The 18,460-nt window shown below is 34.6% G+C and overlaps 1 protein-coding gene across 6 annotated transcripts in view; it reads right to left on the bottom strand.

Annotated features, from left to right (window-relative positions):
• The window catches only part of RUNDC3B (RUN domain containing 3B), a 144,117-nt gene that overhangs the window by 21,954 nt on the left and 103,703 nt on the right, over window positions 1–18,460 (bottom strand). For 4 of the 6 annotated variants that reach the window (XM_044767829.2, XM_044767838.2, XM_070507782.1 and 1 more), the window contains 2 exons: window positions 10,086–10,232; window positions 2,164–2,285 (listed from right to left, as the gene is read on the bottom strand). In XM_044767829.2, coding sequence (XP_044623764.1) covers window positions 2,164–2,285; window positions 10,086–10,232 — 269 coding nt within the window. The remainder of the gene's footprint in view (window positions 1–2,163; window positions 2,286–10,085; window positions 10,233–18,460) is intronic. The other 2 variants (XM_044767846.2, XM_044767850.2) reach the window with 1 other exon arrangement.

Raw genomic sequence — 18,460 nt, 5'->3', positions numbered from 1 at the left:
ATTCTATCAACAAATATTTAATAGCTGTCTATTATGTGTCAGACGCTAGTAATATGCTGGTGAAAAATACAGATAAGATTCCTTACCCTTATGAAGCTTACCTTTTAGTGAGGCGTTATAGACAAGAATCATAATATAACGTATGGCAGTATGATAGAGTGCCTGGGATGGGGTGGATATGGAGATGGGGGTGGTTACTTAAGGTATGGCAGACAATAAAATCTTTTTTGAAGATATGATATTTGAAAAGAGACCTGACAAAGAGATTACCATACAAAGACCTTAAGAAAGAAGTTTTAGGGGCCAGCCCACTGGCGTAGCAGTTAAGTTTGTGTGCTCCACTTTGGCAGCCTGGGGTTCGTGGGTTTGGATCCTGGGCATGGACCTACACACCACTCATAAGCCAAGCTGTGGCGGCGTCCCATATACAAAATAGAGGAAGAGTGGCACAGATGTTAGCTCAGAGCCAATCTTCCTCACCAAAAAGAAAAGAAGTTTTAGGAGAAAAGCAGGTGCAAAGATAGTTGAGGCAGGAACCAGCTTGAAGGATCAGCTAGGAGGTCAGTTTGCTGGGGTGTCGAGAACAAGCAAAAGAATGGTATAAAATGAGGCAGAAGATGGCAAGGACAAGATCATGTAGGAGGCCATGATAAGCAGTTTGGATTTTATTTTGATTGTCATTGAGAACTACTGGAGAATTTTAGGTGACAGTATAATATTTTTTGATTTATGTTTTCAAAGATCACTGATTACTGTATGGTGAATAGACTGTGAGGGGGCAAGAATGAGAGATGAAAGAGCAATGAAAAAGCTGAGGCAGTAGTCCATGCAAGAGGCTTGCTCCAGGTGGCTTAAACTAGGGTTGTAGTAATGAAGAAGATGAGTCAATGTAGATAGCATGTTTTGTATGGGGAGCTGACAGGACTTGCTAATAAACTGACTTGCGGGTTTTTTTTAAGAGGAAAGAGCAGAATCTAGGATAATGCCTATGGTGGTGCCCTTTACTACAATGGAGAAGAAAGGGGAGAAATTGGAGGCATAGGGGAATGCAGCTTCCCCTGAGGTAAGGAATTGTCTGTCTTTTCCAAAATAGCCCTCACACACATAAGCAGATGTAGAGCTGGGAAGAAGGAGATATAAAAGATGTGAGCACCATATCATACCAGCACCACTTGTCCAATCCAAAGTGCTGGAGTCACAGCTCTAGCCTATGCTGAGGGTAGGAAAGAAAAGAACTTTGAACCAACTAAGCTACTGACATAGAAAAATGAATACGTTGAGTTTTAGAAACTGAAATATGATAATTGAAAGTGGCCTGAAAAGTTATGGAATTAGACCAAGATGTTCAGGAAGATGCAACCCATTGGAAACAGGGGTTGATAGAGCACAACGAACAGGTAACAGGAAAAAATAAAACTCTTTCAGGGGCTGGCCCTGTGGCTGTGGCCGAGTGGTTGAGTTCGTGCGCTCCGCTTTGGCGGCCCAGGGTTTTGCCAGTTCGGATCCTGGGCGCGGACATGGCACCACTGCCAGGCCACAGTGAGGCGGTATCCCACATGCCACACCTAGAAGGACCCACAACTAAAAAACTGGGAGGATTTGGGGGAGAAAAAGCAGAAGGAAAAGAAAAAAGATTGGCAACAGTTGTTAGCTCAGGTGCCAATCTTTAAAAAAAAAAAAAATTAAAAAAAAAACCCAAAAAACTCTTTCATGTTTATTCTCCAAGTTTTTCAGAACACTCAATAAATGAAGTTCCAAAAGTGACTCAAGAATGAGGAAGTGGTCAGTTGTACCAAAAAGCTGCTGAGACATTTAATGGCATGAAGACAGAGAGCTGACTTCAGCAATGTGGCAGTGGTTGATCACCTTGATAAAAGTCATTTTAGTAAGTGGTAGAAACACAAAAGCCAAATCACAGTGAGTAAAATAGAGTACAGGAAGTGAGGAAATAATGGTAAAAATTACAGACAATCCTTTGAGAAGGTTAGCCACAGATATATGATACAAAAAAAAAAAAACAAGAGCAGGCCATTTTTAATCATAATGGCAGCTTAATTCCTAGCATGCTTTATAGAAATGTCACTTTTATTCTTCAGCAATCTTCTGCAACCAAAGTATAGATAGTGCAGGAAAAAGTAATTTTCAAATAGATTTTTTTCTTACCTTCACTGATTAAATTTAATGTGTCTTGTTTTCCATCTCCTTCATGTGACTGACTTGGATCCAGTGAAGTCTGAGAAAGGCTAACTTCAGCTGATAACTGGTCAAGACTTTGATAACTTTTTCTGTAAAACAAGGGTAAAAGACTACTTGAATTTCTTCTCACAAAAAAGAACTTTAAGAGATATTCTTTAATGGTTTTCTTCAATTTATTGAATTTCTTGTTACTATTTCCCCAATTTTTCCCCTAAACTTCGTCTTTATCATGGCTGCAATATGATCTCCATTACACTTTTCCCTCCACCCTCCTTGGAGGTCTGTCTGTTTAATCCACTAAAAAAGGAAAAGAAAAACAATTTATCAAACACTTAAATCCTTATGCCAATTTTTTTATTATCCAGATAGTTAGGAAATGGGGACTTCTGGTTATTACCAATTGTTAAGACCTTACTCTTAATGCAGAAACAAAACTGACAAAACTTAATAATGACCTAGTGCCTCCTAACCACTTCAGAATTCTTCAATGCCTTGATATTTTTACAGATGTATTACATAACAATAACAAATTTTTATTACAAATTCTTGAATTCAGAAGTATTAAAAAATGTTGGGTAATAAAATACCTATTTGTGTTAATACATCATCAAGCTAATTAACCTCCTTCCCTCATCTATGTACTATTGTGAGTCCATTTTCTATTAAACAAATTAATGAGAAATGAATTATAATTGAGGAAAAATTCAGTTATAAATGGAAAGTTAATGAAGGTTTATTATTAAACTTTCCTCATATTTGTTTTGTTAGGATAAAAGCAACTCAAGAGATATATGCAGCTTTGGTGGTAATGACATTTCAGATAAGAAAACACAGTTCATTATTATTTCCAAATATAAATGATCTAAAAAAAGGAATGCTTTTCAGGCTCAACATCTATTTCCCAAGGTAGCCAAAACCTATCTAATTTCCTAGAAATGTCATATATTCTACAATAATGTTACAGGAAAGCATATATAAGTTAAGTAATCTTTCTATAGCTATCCTCTATTCATACACACAAGAGTAGACTGACTTACAAATTTATCAAAGATATGTATATTAAGTATAAGGGGGATATACACAACAGGTATCTATTTTTTTCCTCTAAGAAATGAAGGGAAGAATGAGGTGATGGGAAAACTTTACGCGCTTACAATGCAAGCAGCACTCTCACTTTGTAACATGACTTTTCAAATGTCGAGAGTATAAAAGTTCTTAATTATATTTTTAAGCAGCAGGAAATGCTGCAGGAAATCATAGCAGCATTCTTGCTAGGCTTTAAGACTAAGGAAAAATAAATTCCAAATGGGTGACTGAGGGGATATGTGATCTGCTGATTCTCATAATCATTATACCAGATTGCTTGTGCTTTGGACTCTCAGGCCGGAGGGGAATATGTTATCGGGCATGAAGGCAAGGGGCTTAGGAACGCTGGGCCCTTGCAGGAACAGAACGCTGCCTGCATACCTTGCTGATTGCCCTTAAGATACTCCCCAAGGGAATGACCTGGGATGGGCTGGTGTGCTTCAGGGGATGAAGAATAGAACCTTTGGACTCTGGCCTGCGTGTCCCTGCAGGCATGAGTTTCTGCTATTGTAATTCCTTGTGATTCTTTACCTGCAAATAAATATGTGGCGATCCAAGGGACCTCATCTCAGTCCTTGAGGCTGATGGTCCCCTGTCCCATTGAATAATATAGATTGTGTCCTGTCTATTAATTCCGTCCGCCCTTCAGCTGGCTGCCTAGCTGGTCTCAGCAGAAAGGAAATTCCACTATTGTAGGAAACTTCTGATAATTATAATAGATAACAGGTATATGAGCTATACAACATGTAATAAAAAAATACCCAATATTTATGTCGCATTTACCAAATACTAGGCATTGTTCTACATATTATATAAATATTAACTTATTTAGTCCTCACAACTACCCTAAGAGGTGGGAATTGTTACTGCCCCCACTTTAGAGCAGAGGAAACTGGAACATAAAGAAATCAGATTTGAACCTGGTAGCATGGCTCTCATTTTGTCTTCTTAATTACTATGCTATCTTCTCTCCAGGATAAGAAGAAAAGATTTGGCTTCCTATTTTATTAAAAATCTTTCTTAAAAAACAGCCTTGTTTGCTGAGATAGACCATGTAAATTATACTGTATTTCCATTAAAATTTTATTTCTTTAGCTATAGAGGAAAGCAAGAACACAAGAATTTAATAAAGGAAGTTATAAATAAGTTTCTTCTCCAAATTATTTTTCTGTGCCTATTTTTTAAACTGTCTTAAGATAAGTTTCTGACACTGAGTTTTTGTCATAGGAAACTTGTTAATTAATATTCAGTTTTAAAAATTATATATAGAAATATTTACAAACAACAAAATACCCAGAAGAAAACAGACATAGAATTCATTTGAGTATTTTAGGTAAGGACTGAGAGCTTGACAGCTTACATTTACAGTAATCTCAAGGTCTGACACCCACTTGAGGGAGTGAGCCTGTACAAGCAGCCTCTGATAACAGTAACACTAAATAAGCTTTCTGCATGACCTACTGAAGTTCCTTTTAGAATATCACACTTCCAAATCCAAAGTGATTTTGGGATCTTTCTACCCTTTGTCACATTTAGTGAGCAATTCTCGAGTTTATAGGCTTTACTTAACCAAATGCCAATGAATATAGAAATAGAATTTGGTAGACAATGATGTTCTGCAGCAATAATAAAAATTCCAAGTCAAAATTAAGCACCTTATTCATAAGAGAATAACAGATGGACCATACAGTATCTTCTCTACATGAAACTGATTACAGACCCACCATCTGGGAGGAATCTAGTTGAGCTGCTTTCAGTAATGAAAAAGAATGGGTTTGGTTTCCATATTCTTACCTGATTTCCAATGCCACTGGCAGCTCTATCTGATAAACATGTTGTCATGGAGTAAATTATCTGTCTACGGGAGTTCTGTCTTTAAAAGGTCACTACTAAGTCCTGTCTTAGAATTCTAGACTCACTAACATCACACTGTAAAATTTAAATGTGACCTACAAGACACATCAAACCAATTAACAGTCTATTACTATTTCTCAGAGAATTTTTCAAGTAGTAATAGTTTATTTAATTAAAATAAGAATCCAAGATAGTAAGAGTCATGCCTTATGACTATATAAAAATTTAGTTTAATCTATGCCTTTACATTGTTAAATATAATTTAAATTAAACTTGTAGGAATTACGTCATGAACATTTGGGACATAAAATCCACTGCATTTAATATCTATTTAAACATTTTTAAATCACTCAAATACAAACTTCTGTACACAGAATTGGGTACTAAATAAAGGCAAATTAAAAGGAAACTGAGCAATAGAACTGAATTCAACTTAGTAAATTTTTCTACAATCTTAATACTTTATATCAATGATTAAAAGTAATGATATGGATAATCCGCATCATTTATTTGCCCAACAGATATATTGGGTCAATAATAATTTGATATAATAATAATTGTATTGAGGTCAATAATAATTTACATTATCTGGTAGTCATTGGGCAACAGACAGTGTGATGCACAGAAAGAGAATTATCCACACGCAGAAAATAAAAAATACATGCACACTGTATAGATAGAGGCACAAGAATGTGCATCAAAACAAATAAATTATTCTTTTTATTCTGGGTTTGATTTTCATAGAAACATGTTTAAAGAAAAAATTAGCAATTGCTACAGCATAATACCTATTTACTCTTAATCTATTAAAATTAATGGAAGAATGCAAGGGAGCCTGAAAGGGAAAATATATATATGAGTCAGGTCAATGCAAAACTTACAAAATGTAAAAGATTTATGCAGCCTCAGTGCTTATAGACTCCTCCTCCAAAGATACTGGAAACACACAAATAAAACGGGAATGAGAACCTTTAATACATCTGAAGTGATATCTACTCATCAGAAGTCATTAAGAAAAATTAGCCTAAATAGTAGATCATGAAGGACTTAACGTAAAAGCTCCTAATTCTCAATAATGTTGTGAATGATAGCCAAATTGGGAGGCAATGATAAATTTAGAAGACTAAAAAAGCTTAAGTAGAAAATATAAATATGATGACAATGAACCTAATCTTTTGGGATGGGAATGTAGGTTGGCAATAATCTAACAAGATTATATAACCAGGGGCCAGCCCGGTGGTGCAGCTGTTAAGTTTGCACATTCCACTTTGGCAGCCCGGGGTTTGCCTGTTCAGATCCCAGGTGTAGACCTATACACTGCTTGTCAAGCCATGCCGTGGTTGGCGTCCCACATATAAAGTAGAGGAAGATGGGCACAGACGTTAGCTCAGGGCTAATCTTCCTCAAAAAAAATAAAAAATAAAAAGATTATATAACAAGCTGATGTGACGTAGATTTGCATATAAAGAAACATATTAAAACAGATTTTATTGGAAACAAAAAAGAAGTCAGTTGCTCTATATGTGTCTTAAGGGAATAGGCTTTATATACTTATTTATTGTTGAGTTTTTACAGTAAGCGTATAATGCTTTAAAAATTTTTAACATGATATTCCTATGTTTGAAATAAAGGAAAAGATGAAATCCAGCATAACTAATCTTGCCAGGTCTAAATAATCAAGAAATAAACTGGAAATTATATTTAGAAACTTTTATAAACAGTAGAGTAAATGGAAACAAACTTAAGATCTTCTATTGTGAAAGGGATCCTTCCATGAGTAGGTGACAACATAGCCAAGTTATCCAATGGCTCATCTGAAGAAATGTCAACAAGTCCATGAATTCAGACAACACACTCTTTCTTCTCAAAGCTAACTGGGTGAATAAAGTTACAGAACTCTTAGAGAAATAACTATAGACATCCCATATTTTTGCAGGAAGGCGTAATTATAATATAATGACTCATTATAAGGTCAGTTTCTTTCTGAAATTCTCAAGAGAGCTAATGTTCCTTATTAAAGAAGTTTTGGCTACCTCCTCCATAATTTGTAGGTTCTCAATAAATGTCTGTTGAACTTTTTCAAAGATATGGTCAAATTAAGAGGAATTAGTGATCAGGTTAGTTCAAGAACTGTGGCTTATATTATAAATTTGAGGACAGCAAAAACTGGATCCTGATGAAAAGCTATGATTTGTTTCAAATGTGATTTATAGAGTACTACTCTGTTCTGAAAATCCAAAATCTCCATTTTTACATGAAAAAGTTGGGATTATTTATTCAGACCAGTTGGGGATTTGATGGTCATTTAATTTTACACAAGGTTTTACAAACTCTAAAAAAGTAGAGCTTGGGACGCTGGGTGAGTGTATATTCTCCAAAGATGAAAGATACAAGATTATATGAGAGTATAAACAAAATGATTACATAGATATATATCTACATTATATAGAAAGGTAAATAAATATTTACCAGGAAGCTATTAAGTGCCAGGCAACTTATTACCTCATTTTGACCCTTATAATTCTGTTTCAGCAGGCATTACCTCCAGTATTACATGTGCAGAAACAAAAGGTAAGAAGAGAAGCTGTTGCTTAGTGTTACACAGCAAGTAAGTAGAGATTACTATTAAATCCTGACCTTAAACTCTAGGTCCAGTGATCTCAGTACTGCACCCTAGCTGCATACTTTTTGTTCAGATGAACAAGCATTTTCACTGCTTTCTTTTCTGAGATTACAGTTCCTTTTATTGCTGCTATACTTTGTCAAAACTAGTCACATTAGTCCATGCAAAGGTCAACTAGTAATAAATCTTCCACTCAGACTCACTGGTTCCTTAATAGGTAGCTCTATTGGCAGGCAGGGGCACATACATGTCTTTTGGTTAAAATATTTCGCCTCCCACTATTAAAGTGACAATGTACATATTGTAATAAAAAGACATAGTTATTAGTCTTTAAACTTGTCAGTGTTGGGGCCTCAGGCAGGCCACCCCGAAAGATCCCAGAATAACACGTGGATTATTTTGAATTAAACTTATTTGAGAAGCAAAAAGGGCATTCTGACCCTCTTATCTCTGATCACCCTGAAAGCAGGAAATAAGACATTCTCCCTGCATCCTTATCACCAGAGCTACGGGATTCAGGGCTTAGAAGCCGGCATAAACAAACCTTGCTAATTTACTACCTCAAGCCTAAACCCTGCTTCTTCAATTCCTCACTATGTACCTCAAATCTAAGTTTCTTTATCCTATCATTCCCTACAAATTTAGTTTCTTTGTGTAAAAGATATATAAACTGCCTGCTTCGTTCATTCTCTGAGCATCATTTCTTTATGATCTCTAATATGTATGTATTAAACTGAGTTTTTCTCCTGTTAATCTAATCTTGTGTCAATTTTATCATCAGTCCAGCCATAAAAAGACGAGAAGGGAAGAAAGGGGATTTTCCCCTACCCCAATATCAGGATTTAGTATTATAATATTTTTGCAGTTAAAAAACCAAGAGTATCTCATATGATATATATAGACAAGATAAGTATACCAAATATTGCTATAAATTCAGTTTTTCAATCACAAATTAGAAATACAAATAAACTAATATCCTTCCATTAATTAAATATGCCACAGAAAGATAAAATTATATACCAGCATAACAAGATATATTCTAGTTATTCCTAACTATCATAAGGGTATAAAAGGGAACTAGATTCCAATCCATGAAAGACTCAGTCAGCACCTTGAATCATACTGAGCAGCATCGTTTAGTAGATGTTGAAGAGAGTTCTACTGATTTATTCTGTAAATAATCTGCTGTTTCCCTGCTCATCTCTAGCAATGAATGAAACAAACAAACAAATAGCATTAAAACCCCTAGCAATTTCTTTAACAACAAAAGGTCAAATTTATTTTGAGTTCTACCTTTGATAAAAGAAAACAATCACAAATAAAGCGGGTAGAAATTATGTCTGTGCTAGAACATTCATTGTAGAAATGTCTGGCACCCAAGGAAGTACAGAAAGAACTGCGTAGCTTTACCAGTGAAATTTCAAAACAAGGGCTCTAAAAGAAGAGCAAAGAAAGAAAGAAAAAGAGAGAGAGAGAATGAGGGAGGAGAGAAGGAAGGGAAGAAGAGAGAGAAATAGGGAGAAGAGGAAAGGGAGAGACAGAAGAGAGAAAACAGAGGGGATGGAGGGAGAGCAGGGAAAATAATCAGAAAATTAGCAGAAGACAGATAGGAAAATAAAGATACTGAAAAAACTATCAAGATGGGGAAGTGGCTAAAAGCCAAAAGAAGGTACTACAATTTACAAGTTGCAAATGAAGATTATCTACAGGAAGACAGGCTAAGATTTTGCAGCTCTCTCAACATTGGGAAACTATGACTAAGTGAAATAGTCTTCCAACACTGGCACAAAGAAACAGGAAAAGGAACTTGTGGCCCATAGGCAGAATGATTATATCTTCCACAGCCTCCAAAATTCAGATTTATCAAAAATGAACCAAACCTTCAGATCCACCAAGAACAAGTAAATATCTCCCTATCCTTTTGTGAGATGGAATTTTGTGTTTTCTAACTAGCACAAAAATTAATCCTAAGGCAAATGCAAACACCAAAGCTAGAATTAAAAAATAGATAGCTCATTAAATACCAGCTCATAGACTTAATGAAGGACTGGCTGAAGATTAGCAGAAGGAGAAGTAGCTAGCTGATACAATATTGCATAAGAATTTCTCAGATATTTTACTTCCCCAGGGTGCCTTGGCTTCAAAACATTAACACATCCACTGCCTTAATCTAACCTTACCAAGCCAAAGTAGTCTTAAATCCTACTTTTGCTGTAAACTAATAATGAATTCAGAAAAAAGAATAACTGAGAACCCAAAGTGGATAGCCATATGTTTTGGCACAACTAAACTTGTAATTAGTTGGAAAAAAAAGTATTACACTTACTCATACCACTGTTTATTGTGTTTTCGGTAAAGCAACGTATCCAAGGCAACAGCATTGACATCCAGAGCTCCTGGGGAAGGCCACTGGTTGGTGAGGTGGGCAGTTAACTCTTGTCTTGATCTTAAATCATTATTCTTTAGCACAGTCCTGTGAATATTAAGATGGTGAGTGCTTTTGACTTCACTGTTCTATAATGGCAGAGGAACCTAATGCTATCAATTTAGGCCCCCAAAATTCATCTTTTTAAAATGGTATGTTAACAGATTATGAACAGAACTACAGGAAGGCTAGTTAGGGCTGTGACTCTTTTGTCTCCTGCAATATGTATTTTTCATTCTTTCTCTGCTGGCTACAACAAATTACTACTTGTGAAATTCTGATTGCCTATCTTTTCCAGAGGTATCACTAAAGGACTCAGGCTGAATTTTACATCTTAACTAAAAAACAATAGTGATATCCTAAAGTTATAGTTTATCAGATACTAGCTAAAACATGAAAGAAAGTAAAGATTCCATGTGTATGATTTTCTAGCTTCAATACAATTCACAATGTATTAACTCAGTAAACAAAAAACAATTAAAATGAATAAAAAATAAAAGTAACTGCAGAAAAATATAAAATAAAAAATCCATGAGGTTCCCATAATTGTTTTTGATAGCAGTGACTACTAATAAATCTTCATGAAAATAATTAAATCAATGACAATTGCATTGAACAATATAATCCACTGGAAATATTTCAACTACAGAATGAAGCCATTATAACAACTCATGGTTTACTTTCATTTTTTTAGAACTGTTACTCGTTAATAATAACTTGCCAAAGAACTAGCTTTTTGCCAAAATTTCGACTTCACAAACCCACTGATCACTGTCACAAGACTAATTCAACATTTAAACTGGTGGTTAAAGATAATTTGAAAGCATAATTCCGTTTGCAAAGGTCTTATTCCACCTCTAAAGGGCCTTAAAATACCACCTAGGCACCTACATCCTCAAACAGGAGTCCATGACTTTAGTGTACCAAGGTTCTGAGCCATCAGCTCAGAAGCAGGAAGTAATATGTGCCTGCCACTAACTTTCAGAGACGACAGTCCTGTTGTGAGTGGCAGAGAGTCAAGGGTGTGCTAGCAAGACAATGCTACACTAGAGAAAATCAGCCTGCATAACACCTCTGGTTGTTAACCATGATTCTAATGGAGTAACCCCATTCATATGTCTCTGACAGGCTACATATGAATATTTCAGATTTTACAGGATATCTGTGTGCATTTAAAAATATTTGCTCTGCTATGTCCATAAAGAAATATTATCTGATGTAAACATTAGATTCTCTCTCAGAATGGAATACTAAAAGTGAAATAGCAGAAGTCAATGACAATGTATCCCATTAAGGTATTCTTTTAGGCTAGGTCCAACAATTTCATTTCACTGGAAAATGAAAAATTTTTAAAGGACTTTTAAGGTACTTGAATGTTGGTTTTTATGAAAACAGTAAAGAGTGATTAGAAAAATTTTAAGATTGACAGAAAAATCATGTAAAGCAGAAATGGGGAATACTGGCCAGAGAATCTACTATAATAAACTACCATTATTTCCAGTTCTTACTAGATTTTTCTCTTTCACATATTCCCTCTCTCTAGAGTCTCTAGTGAATGTCACTGGAAAACTCAACTCCAGTATCATAACTGGCTTACAGGAAATATTCAGAGCAGGATGCAACAAAGGTAGATGTGCATCTGTGAGGAAATGACATTGGTAGAACTCAGTTAATGATAAGTAACTGAAAACCCTTCAATTTAGAATATATTCTTTCTGGAAAGTGAAAAGTTTTATACCACATAAAATAGAAAAAAAAATGAAGTTTCACAAAAGTTTTACACACTATTCGTCCATGGAGAATCTTTGTATTAAGATATTGTCATTAGATCTTTGTCTTAGAAATCTTAATGTTATTGTCTCCTATGGGAAGCTGGTCCTCTAAAACAGGAGATAAGAGATTTCAGGGTATTGAATAGGCAGTTTTCATCCATGCCACATCTGTTTCTCCACCTTTTGTGGGGAATGTGGAGACAGTAAATCCTGGCACTTGCCCCTCTATGAAAACAAGACGTTCCTGAAGGATCCTTGAGAAAGGCCCTTTCTTTCACCACTCCAGTACACTAGGGAACAGGCAAGTGAATTAAGTTAAATTGAAAACCCCATCCCTGAATTCTGAATCTTGACAAGTCTATTTAGAGCAATAAACAGACAAAGCAGTTTATTCATTCTAGCACTAGGGTCCTGACCAAAATGTACCAGCAAAGGACATTCCTGAAGTTCCTACTTCCCAACTCTCTGAAGTAGTTCAGCCTACCTCTTTCCAGGCCTACTTTTCCAGTCTTTCTGTACATTCCATGAGTTGTTGATATCAACCTAATGAATTCCATCTGTGCCTAAGAGCTGGCTGTGGTTGCTTGCAATCAAAGAATCCTATTACTTACCTTAGAACAAGCAAAATATACCTAGTTAACTTTAAGACCTACTCAAAGGTAATCCAATTGATGTTAATATGAAGAATGGGGATATTTTTCTCATTTGGCCAAGCTTAAAAATAGGTTCATCTTAAATTAGTAATAATTACTGTTATTTCATAGTGCAAAATCATTGGCAATTAAATTTAAAAATGTGATAATGGCATTTAACTTTAATTAAAACTCTAACCAATGCTAACATTACTGAGCTAATGTAAAAATTGAATGATTCTAGATGAGGTAGATCCTACTTGTAACTTAAATGTATTATACAAGTCAATTTAACATTCTCTCATTAAGGTAATAATGCTACAGAAAGATACACTAAAGGAAAATTGTTTAATTTAATAAGAAAGTAGCAATAATATATTTATCAATATTTATCATAGCTAATTTTAAGAACTTCCCTGTGGTATTTACCTCTAAATTGCTAGATAGCTAATTTCTCTTCAGATTCTCAGTAGGAATTATTCAGGAATTTGGCCACAAAAAGACATAATTCAATCTCTCCCCCTGCCCCCCAGCTTTACTGAGGTATAATTGACAATTAAAAATTGTATACATTTAAAGTGTACAATTTGATGATTTGATATATGTATACAATGTGAAATAATCACCACACTCAACTAATTAACATATCCATCACCTCAGTTACCTCTTCTTTTGTGTGATGAGAACATTAAAGATCTTCCCTCTTAGAAAATTTCAAGCACACAGTATTCTTTCAAGAATACAGTATTCTTAACTATAGTCACATTGTTGTACATTAGGTCTCCAGAACTTATCTTGCATAACTGAAACTTTGTACCCCTTGACCAACAGCTCCCCATTTCCCACTCTCCCAAGGCACTGGTAACAAACATTCTACTGTCTGCTTCTATGAGCTTGACTATTTTAGATTCCACATATAAGTGAGATCATCTAGTACTTGTCTTTCTGCATCTGGTTTATTTCACTTAGTATAATGTCCTCCAGATTCATCCACGTTGTCCCAAATGGCAGGATTTCCTTCTTTTTTAAGGCTGAATAATAGTCTGTTGTGTGTGTATGGGTGTTTACATAGACATGGAGTCTTTATATATCACCTTTTCTTTATCCATTCATCTGTGGATGGACACTGAAGTTGTTTCCACCTCTTGGCTATTGTGAACAATGCTGAAATTAACATAAGAGTCCAGATATATCTTTGAGATCTTGATTTCATTTCCTTTGGACAAAAACCCAGAAGGATTGCTGGATTATAAGATAGTTCTATTTTTAACTTTTTGAGGAGGCTCCATACTGCTTTACAAAGTGGCTACACCAACTGATATTCCCACAGTGTACAAGGGTTCCCCTTTTTCCATATCCTTGCCAACACGTGTCATCTATTGTCTTTCTGATAATAGACATTCTAACAGGTGTGAGGTGACATCTCATTGTGATTTTGACTTGCATTTCCCTGATGATGAATGAAGTTGAGCATCTGTTCATATACCTGTTGGTTATTTATAGTCTTCTTTGGAGAAATGTCTATTCAAGTCCTTTGCCTATTTTTTAATTGGGCTATTATTTTTGCTATTGAGTTGTATGAGTTCCTTATATATTTTGGATATTAACTCACCAGATAGATGTTGCAAATATTTTCTCCCATTCCATAGGTTGCCTTTTCATTCTGTTGATTGTTTCCTTTGCTACACAGAATCTTTTTAGTTAGATGCAATCCCATTTTTCTATTTTTGCTTTCGTTGTCTGTGCCTTTGGTGTCATATCCAAAAAAATCAATGCCTAGAGCAATGTCAAGAAGCTATTTCCCTATGTTTTCTTGTAGTAGTTTTATAGTTTCAGGTGTTATGCTAAGTCTTCAATCCATTTTGAGTTGATTTGTGTAAACAGCATAAGAGAGGAGTCTAGTTTTATTATTCTGTATGTGGATATCAGTTTCCCAACACCATTTATTGAAGAGACTATCCTGTTCCCATTGTGTCTTCTTGGCTTCCCTGTCAAAGATCAGTTGATTGTAGATGCATGGATTTATTTCTGGGCTCTCTATTCTGTTCAATGGTGTATATGTCTGTTTTAATGCTAGTACCATATTGTTTTGATTACTGTAAATTTATAATATATTTTGGAATCAGGAAATGTGATGTCTACAGCTTTGTTCTTCTTTCTCAAGATTGCTTTGGCTCTTCGTGGTCTTTTGTGGTTTCATATAAATTTTAGGATTGTTTTTTCTATTTCTGTGAAAAATGCCATTGAGATTTTGAAAGGAATTGTATTGAATCTGTATATCACTTTGGGTAGTAGGGACATTTTAACAATATTAATTCTTCCAATCCATGAACACAGGATGTCTTTCCATTTATCTGTCTTCACTTTCCTTTGTCAATGGTTTTAAACTTTCAGTATACAAGTCTTTCACTTCTTTGGTTAAGTTTATTCCTAAGTATTTTATTATTGTTATTGTGAATATAATTATTTCTTAAATTTCCTTTTCAGATAGTTCATTGTCTGTACACAGAAACATGATTGATTTTTGTATGCTGATTTTGTATCCTGCAACTTTGCTAAATTTGTTTTTTAGTTATAACAGTTTTTTTTGCTGTCTTTATTTGCTTTATATACTAGGTGCTCTGATGTTGATTTATATATATGTAAATATTATATATTTATAATTGTTATATCTTCCTCTTGAATTGATCCTTTTATCATTATATAATGACCTTCTTTGTTTCTAAAGACAGTTTTAGACTTAAAGTCTCTTTTGTCTGATCTAAGTATAGACACCCTGCTTTCTTTGGTTACCATTTGCATGACATATCTTTTTCCGTCTCTTCACTTTCAGCCTATATATGTCTTTAAATCTGAAGTGAGTCTCTTGTTGACAGCATATCATTGGATCTTGTTTTTTAATCCTTTCAGTCACTCTATGCCTTTTGATAGGTGATTTTAACCTATTTACATTTAAGGTAAGTGAGTGAGGTCTTACTATTGCCATTTTGTTAATTGTTTTTTGTCTCTTTTCCAGTTGTTCTGTCCTACTCTTCCTCTCTTGCTGTCTTCCTTTGTTATTTGATGATTTTTTTGTAGTAATTTGATTCTTTTCTCTTTATCTTTTGTGTTTCTGTTATACTCAATTTAAGTTTTAAACCTAAAAATTTAAATTAAATCTACAAAATATTTCACAGACAGCATTTTCATGAAAAGTGAAGAAATATCTTTACAACTAAGTCAAGTAAATGTATTAGGTAGGCAGTGGAAGACGCACTTAAAATATGTGAAGAAACAACCATCTAAAAGTATCTGTGATTATCATATTTTTTTGTAGTGAGTTCCTCAAAAGAGAGAGTCCAGAAAGTACAACTAAAATTCTCCTCTTATTATATTCTACCACTCCCAATAATTGGATTCTAGATCCTTGAAGAGTCTTTATCTTGCTGTTTGTATAAAATTCTTTTACTTGGCAAGTAAAAATATACCATTTGAAAGTAAAGTTTTATTTTTTATATGTAACTATGTTGAACTATGTGTTAGTATTAATTTATCAACTGACTGTTTCATGAGTTCTTTGAATATACCCTGAATTGTCTGATTTGAGCATGTCTTTGATGGATATATGTGAATTCAAAATACTATGGATTTATAAACACAAAACCTCTCTATGAAATATGAAGTCCAGCTCTCCTACAAAATAGTTTGAAACAAAACAGGATAGTTTTCAGTTAAGGTTCAAAGAGCTGTTTTACTTTTCAAAGGAAAAATAGCTCAGTTTATTAAGCCCTCCTTGGCCTGACAGAAACATTCAATGATTACAATTTATTCTGTGGCACCTAGCTAAAGCCTGAAAATTCCCTATACCCTCTACATAATATGATTAACACTACATATAAGTATATAATTTGCTGCCGAAACTTTATTTTTCCTAGGTTTATATTTATTCTTCACATGATTATTGTTAGCTTATCTTAACTATGTACAGTACAATATAGCAGAATACAATGAGACTCTGGATTGATTATTAACACCAAAGACTTCACTGTGAATCCTTTATGCCTTCTCAGGAGGAAATTTATTTCTCAATCTTTTCAAAGAAAAAACAAATTTAGTAGAAATGCACTATTATTTACTATCTCTTTTTAAAACTAGCATTCCACATCCAAGATGTCCATTAAGCAATTTGCTAAAATTCAGTTTGTGAGAATTTGTCACATAAATATGAGCCATCAAGAAGGGTATATTTACACCTCTCCTCAAATTATGTGGAGAATTTTATAGGCATTTTAATTTTCAAAAGAGGCTTATCTCAGATAAAAATGTCCAGTCCCAATATTTCAATGTTCCCAGAAAAATTATTTGTTTCTAATAATATTTTATTACACTAATCTTCCTCATATGGTATTCTGCACCCATGTTTCCAAATGTGGTCTTCCCTTTACCTAGAATAACCTTCTCTTCTTCTCTCTTGGTCACCAAGAGAACTCCTGAAAAGTCCCATTCAAATATCAACTTCTTAGTGATGATTTCCCTGGACCACTACTCCTGTGCTACTTCTGTAAAGTGTCTATACTTTTATTACTGTACATATATACACATGTTCCTATATACTCATCACATCATTTAGATGTCAGTTGTTTAGTTGACTTTGATATCCTTAAAGTTATCTTATTCACGTTAAATTCTCAGTATCTAGCAGAGTTCCTAGAACAAAGTAGGTACTCAGTAAATATTTGTTTATAATTAGAAAATATTATTTCAAAGGTTTATCTTTCTAAAATGGAAATCTGATATTGGTAACTTCACAGAGCTCCTTAGCATGTCATATAAAGTCCTTTCTCATTTGGCCACACACACACACACATACACACACATGGACACTTGCCCTCTAAGTTTCAGTAACAAGGAGCCACCATGCAATTTCCTATATTTGTTGGACTCTTTAATCTCTCTCCGTTTTTGCTTTTGTTGTTTTCTCTGCCTGGAAGGTCCGTCTCTTCTCATACTAGTCTATCAAATGTCTAAAGCTCTTTAAGGAATTAGCATAAGCATCACTATCTTCTTACCAGTTCCTTCTCCTTTACAATGAAATCCTTTGTTTCCCACTGTAGAGGTACAAGCCTCTATCATAGCACTAGGGACACCTTAGTGCTCTTATTGTTTATACGTCTGTATCCTCTGTAAGCACTGTGAGGACAAGAATTAGAACAAATTTATTTCTGTATTCTTAGCACCAAGCCCAACATATAAGACAGATGAGGGGCTCAATAAACATCAGTAGAATAAACAAATGTTGAACTATAAAACAGTAAATTTCGGGGCCGGCCCTATGGCTGAGTGGTTAAGTTTGTGTACTCTGCTTCAGCGGCCCAGGGCTCACAAGTTCGGATCCTGGGCACATACCTGTGCACTGCTCATCAAGCCATGCTGTGGCAGTGTCCCACATAGAAGAACTAGAATGATGTACAACTAGGATATACAACTATGTACTGAGGCTTTGGGGAGAAAAAAAAAAGAGGACGATTGGCAACAGATGTTAGCTCAGGACCAATCTTCCTCACCAAAAAGCATACCTTAAAAAAAAGAAAACCAGCAAATTTTATCATTATCAAAATAAGCTATGGTCACATTCACTTTTCTGAATCTAAAGAACAATACAGAATCTTAAAGAAAATGCACCTTGAAAAATAATCTAATCTGTAAGGGAAGATAGCAAATATAGAATATACTCTACTTCAAACCTATTGGAAATTAAATACCAATGCACCTTTCTTGCTTAAGATAAAATATCTAGGTAGCTTTAACGTTTAGGGAAGCAATTAAATTGTCAAGAGCATAATAAATATTTTGCTTTGCTAGATATCACAACAGACGAACTTCTAGTCTAGTG

The sequence above is a fragment of the Equus asinus genome, chromosome 1, assembly GCF_041296235.1.
Source record: "Equus asinus isolate D_3611 breed Donkey chromosome 1, EquAss-T2T_v2, whole genome shotgun sequence".
NCBI classification, from domain to species: Eukaryota; Metazoa; Chordata; class Mammalia; order Perissodactyla; family Equidae; genus Equus; species Equus asinus.
The sequence above is the reverse complement of the archived record's forward strand: the minus strand, read 5'-3'. Positions and strand labels throughout refer to the sequence as shown.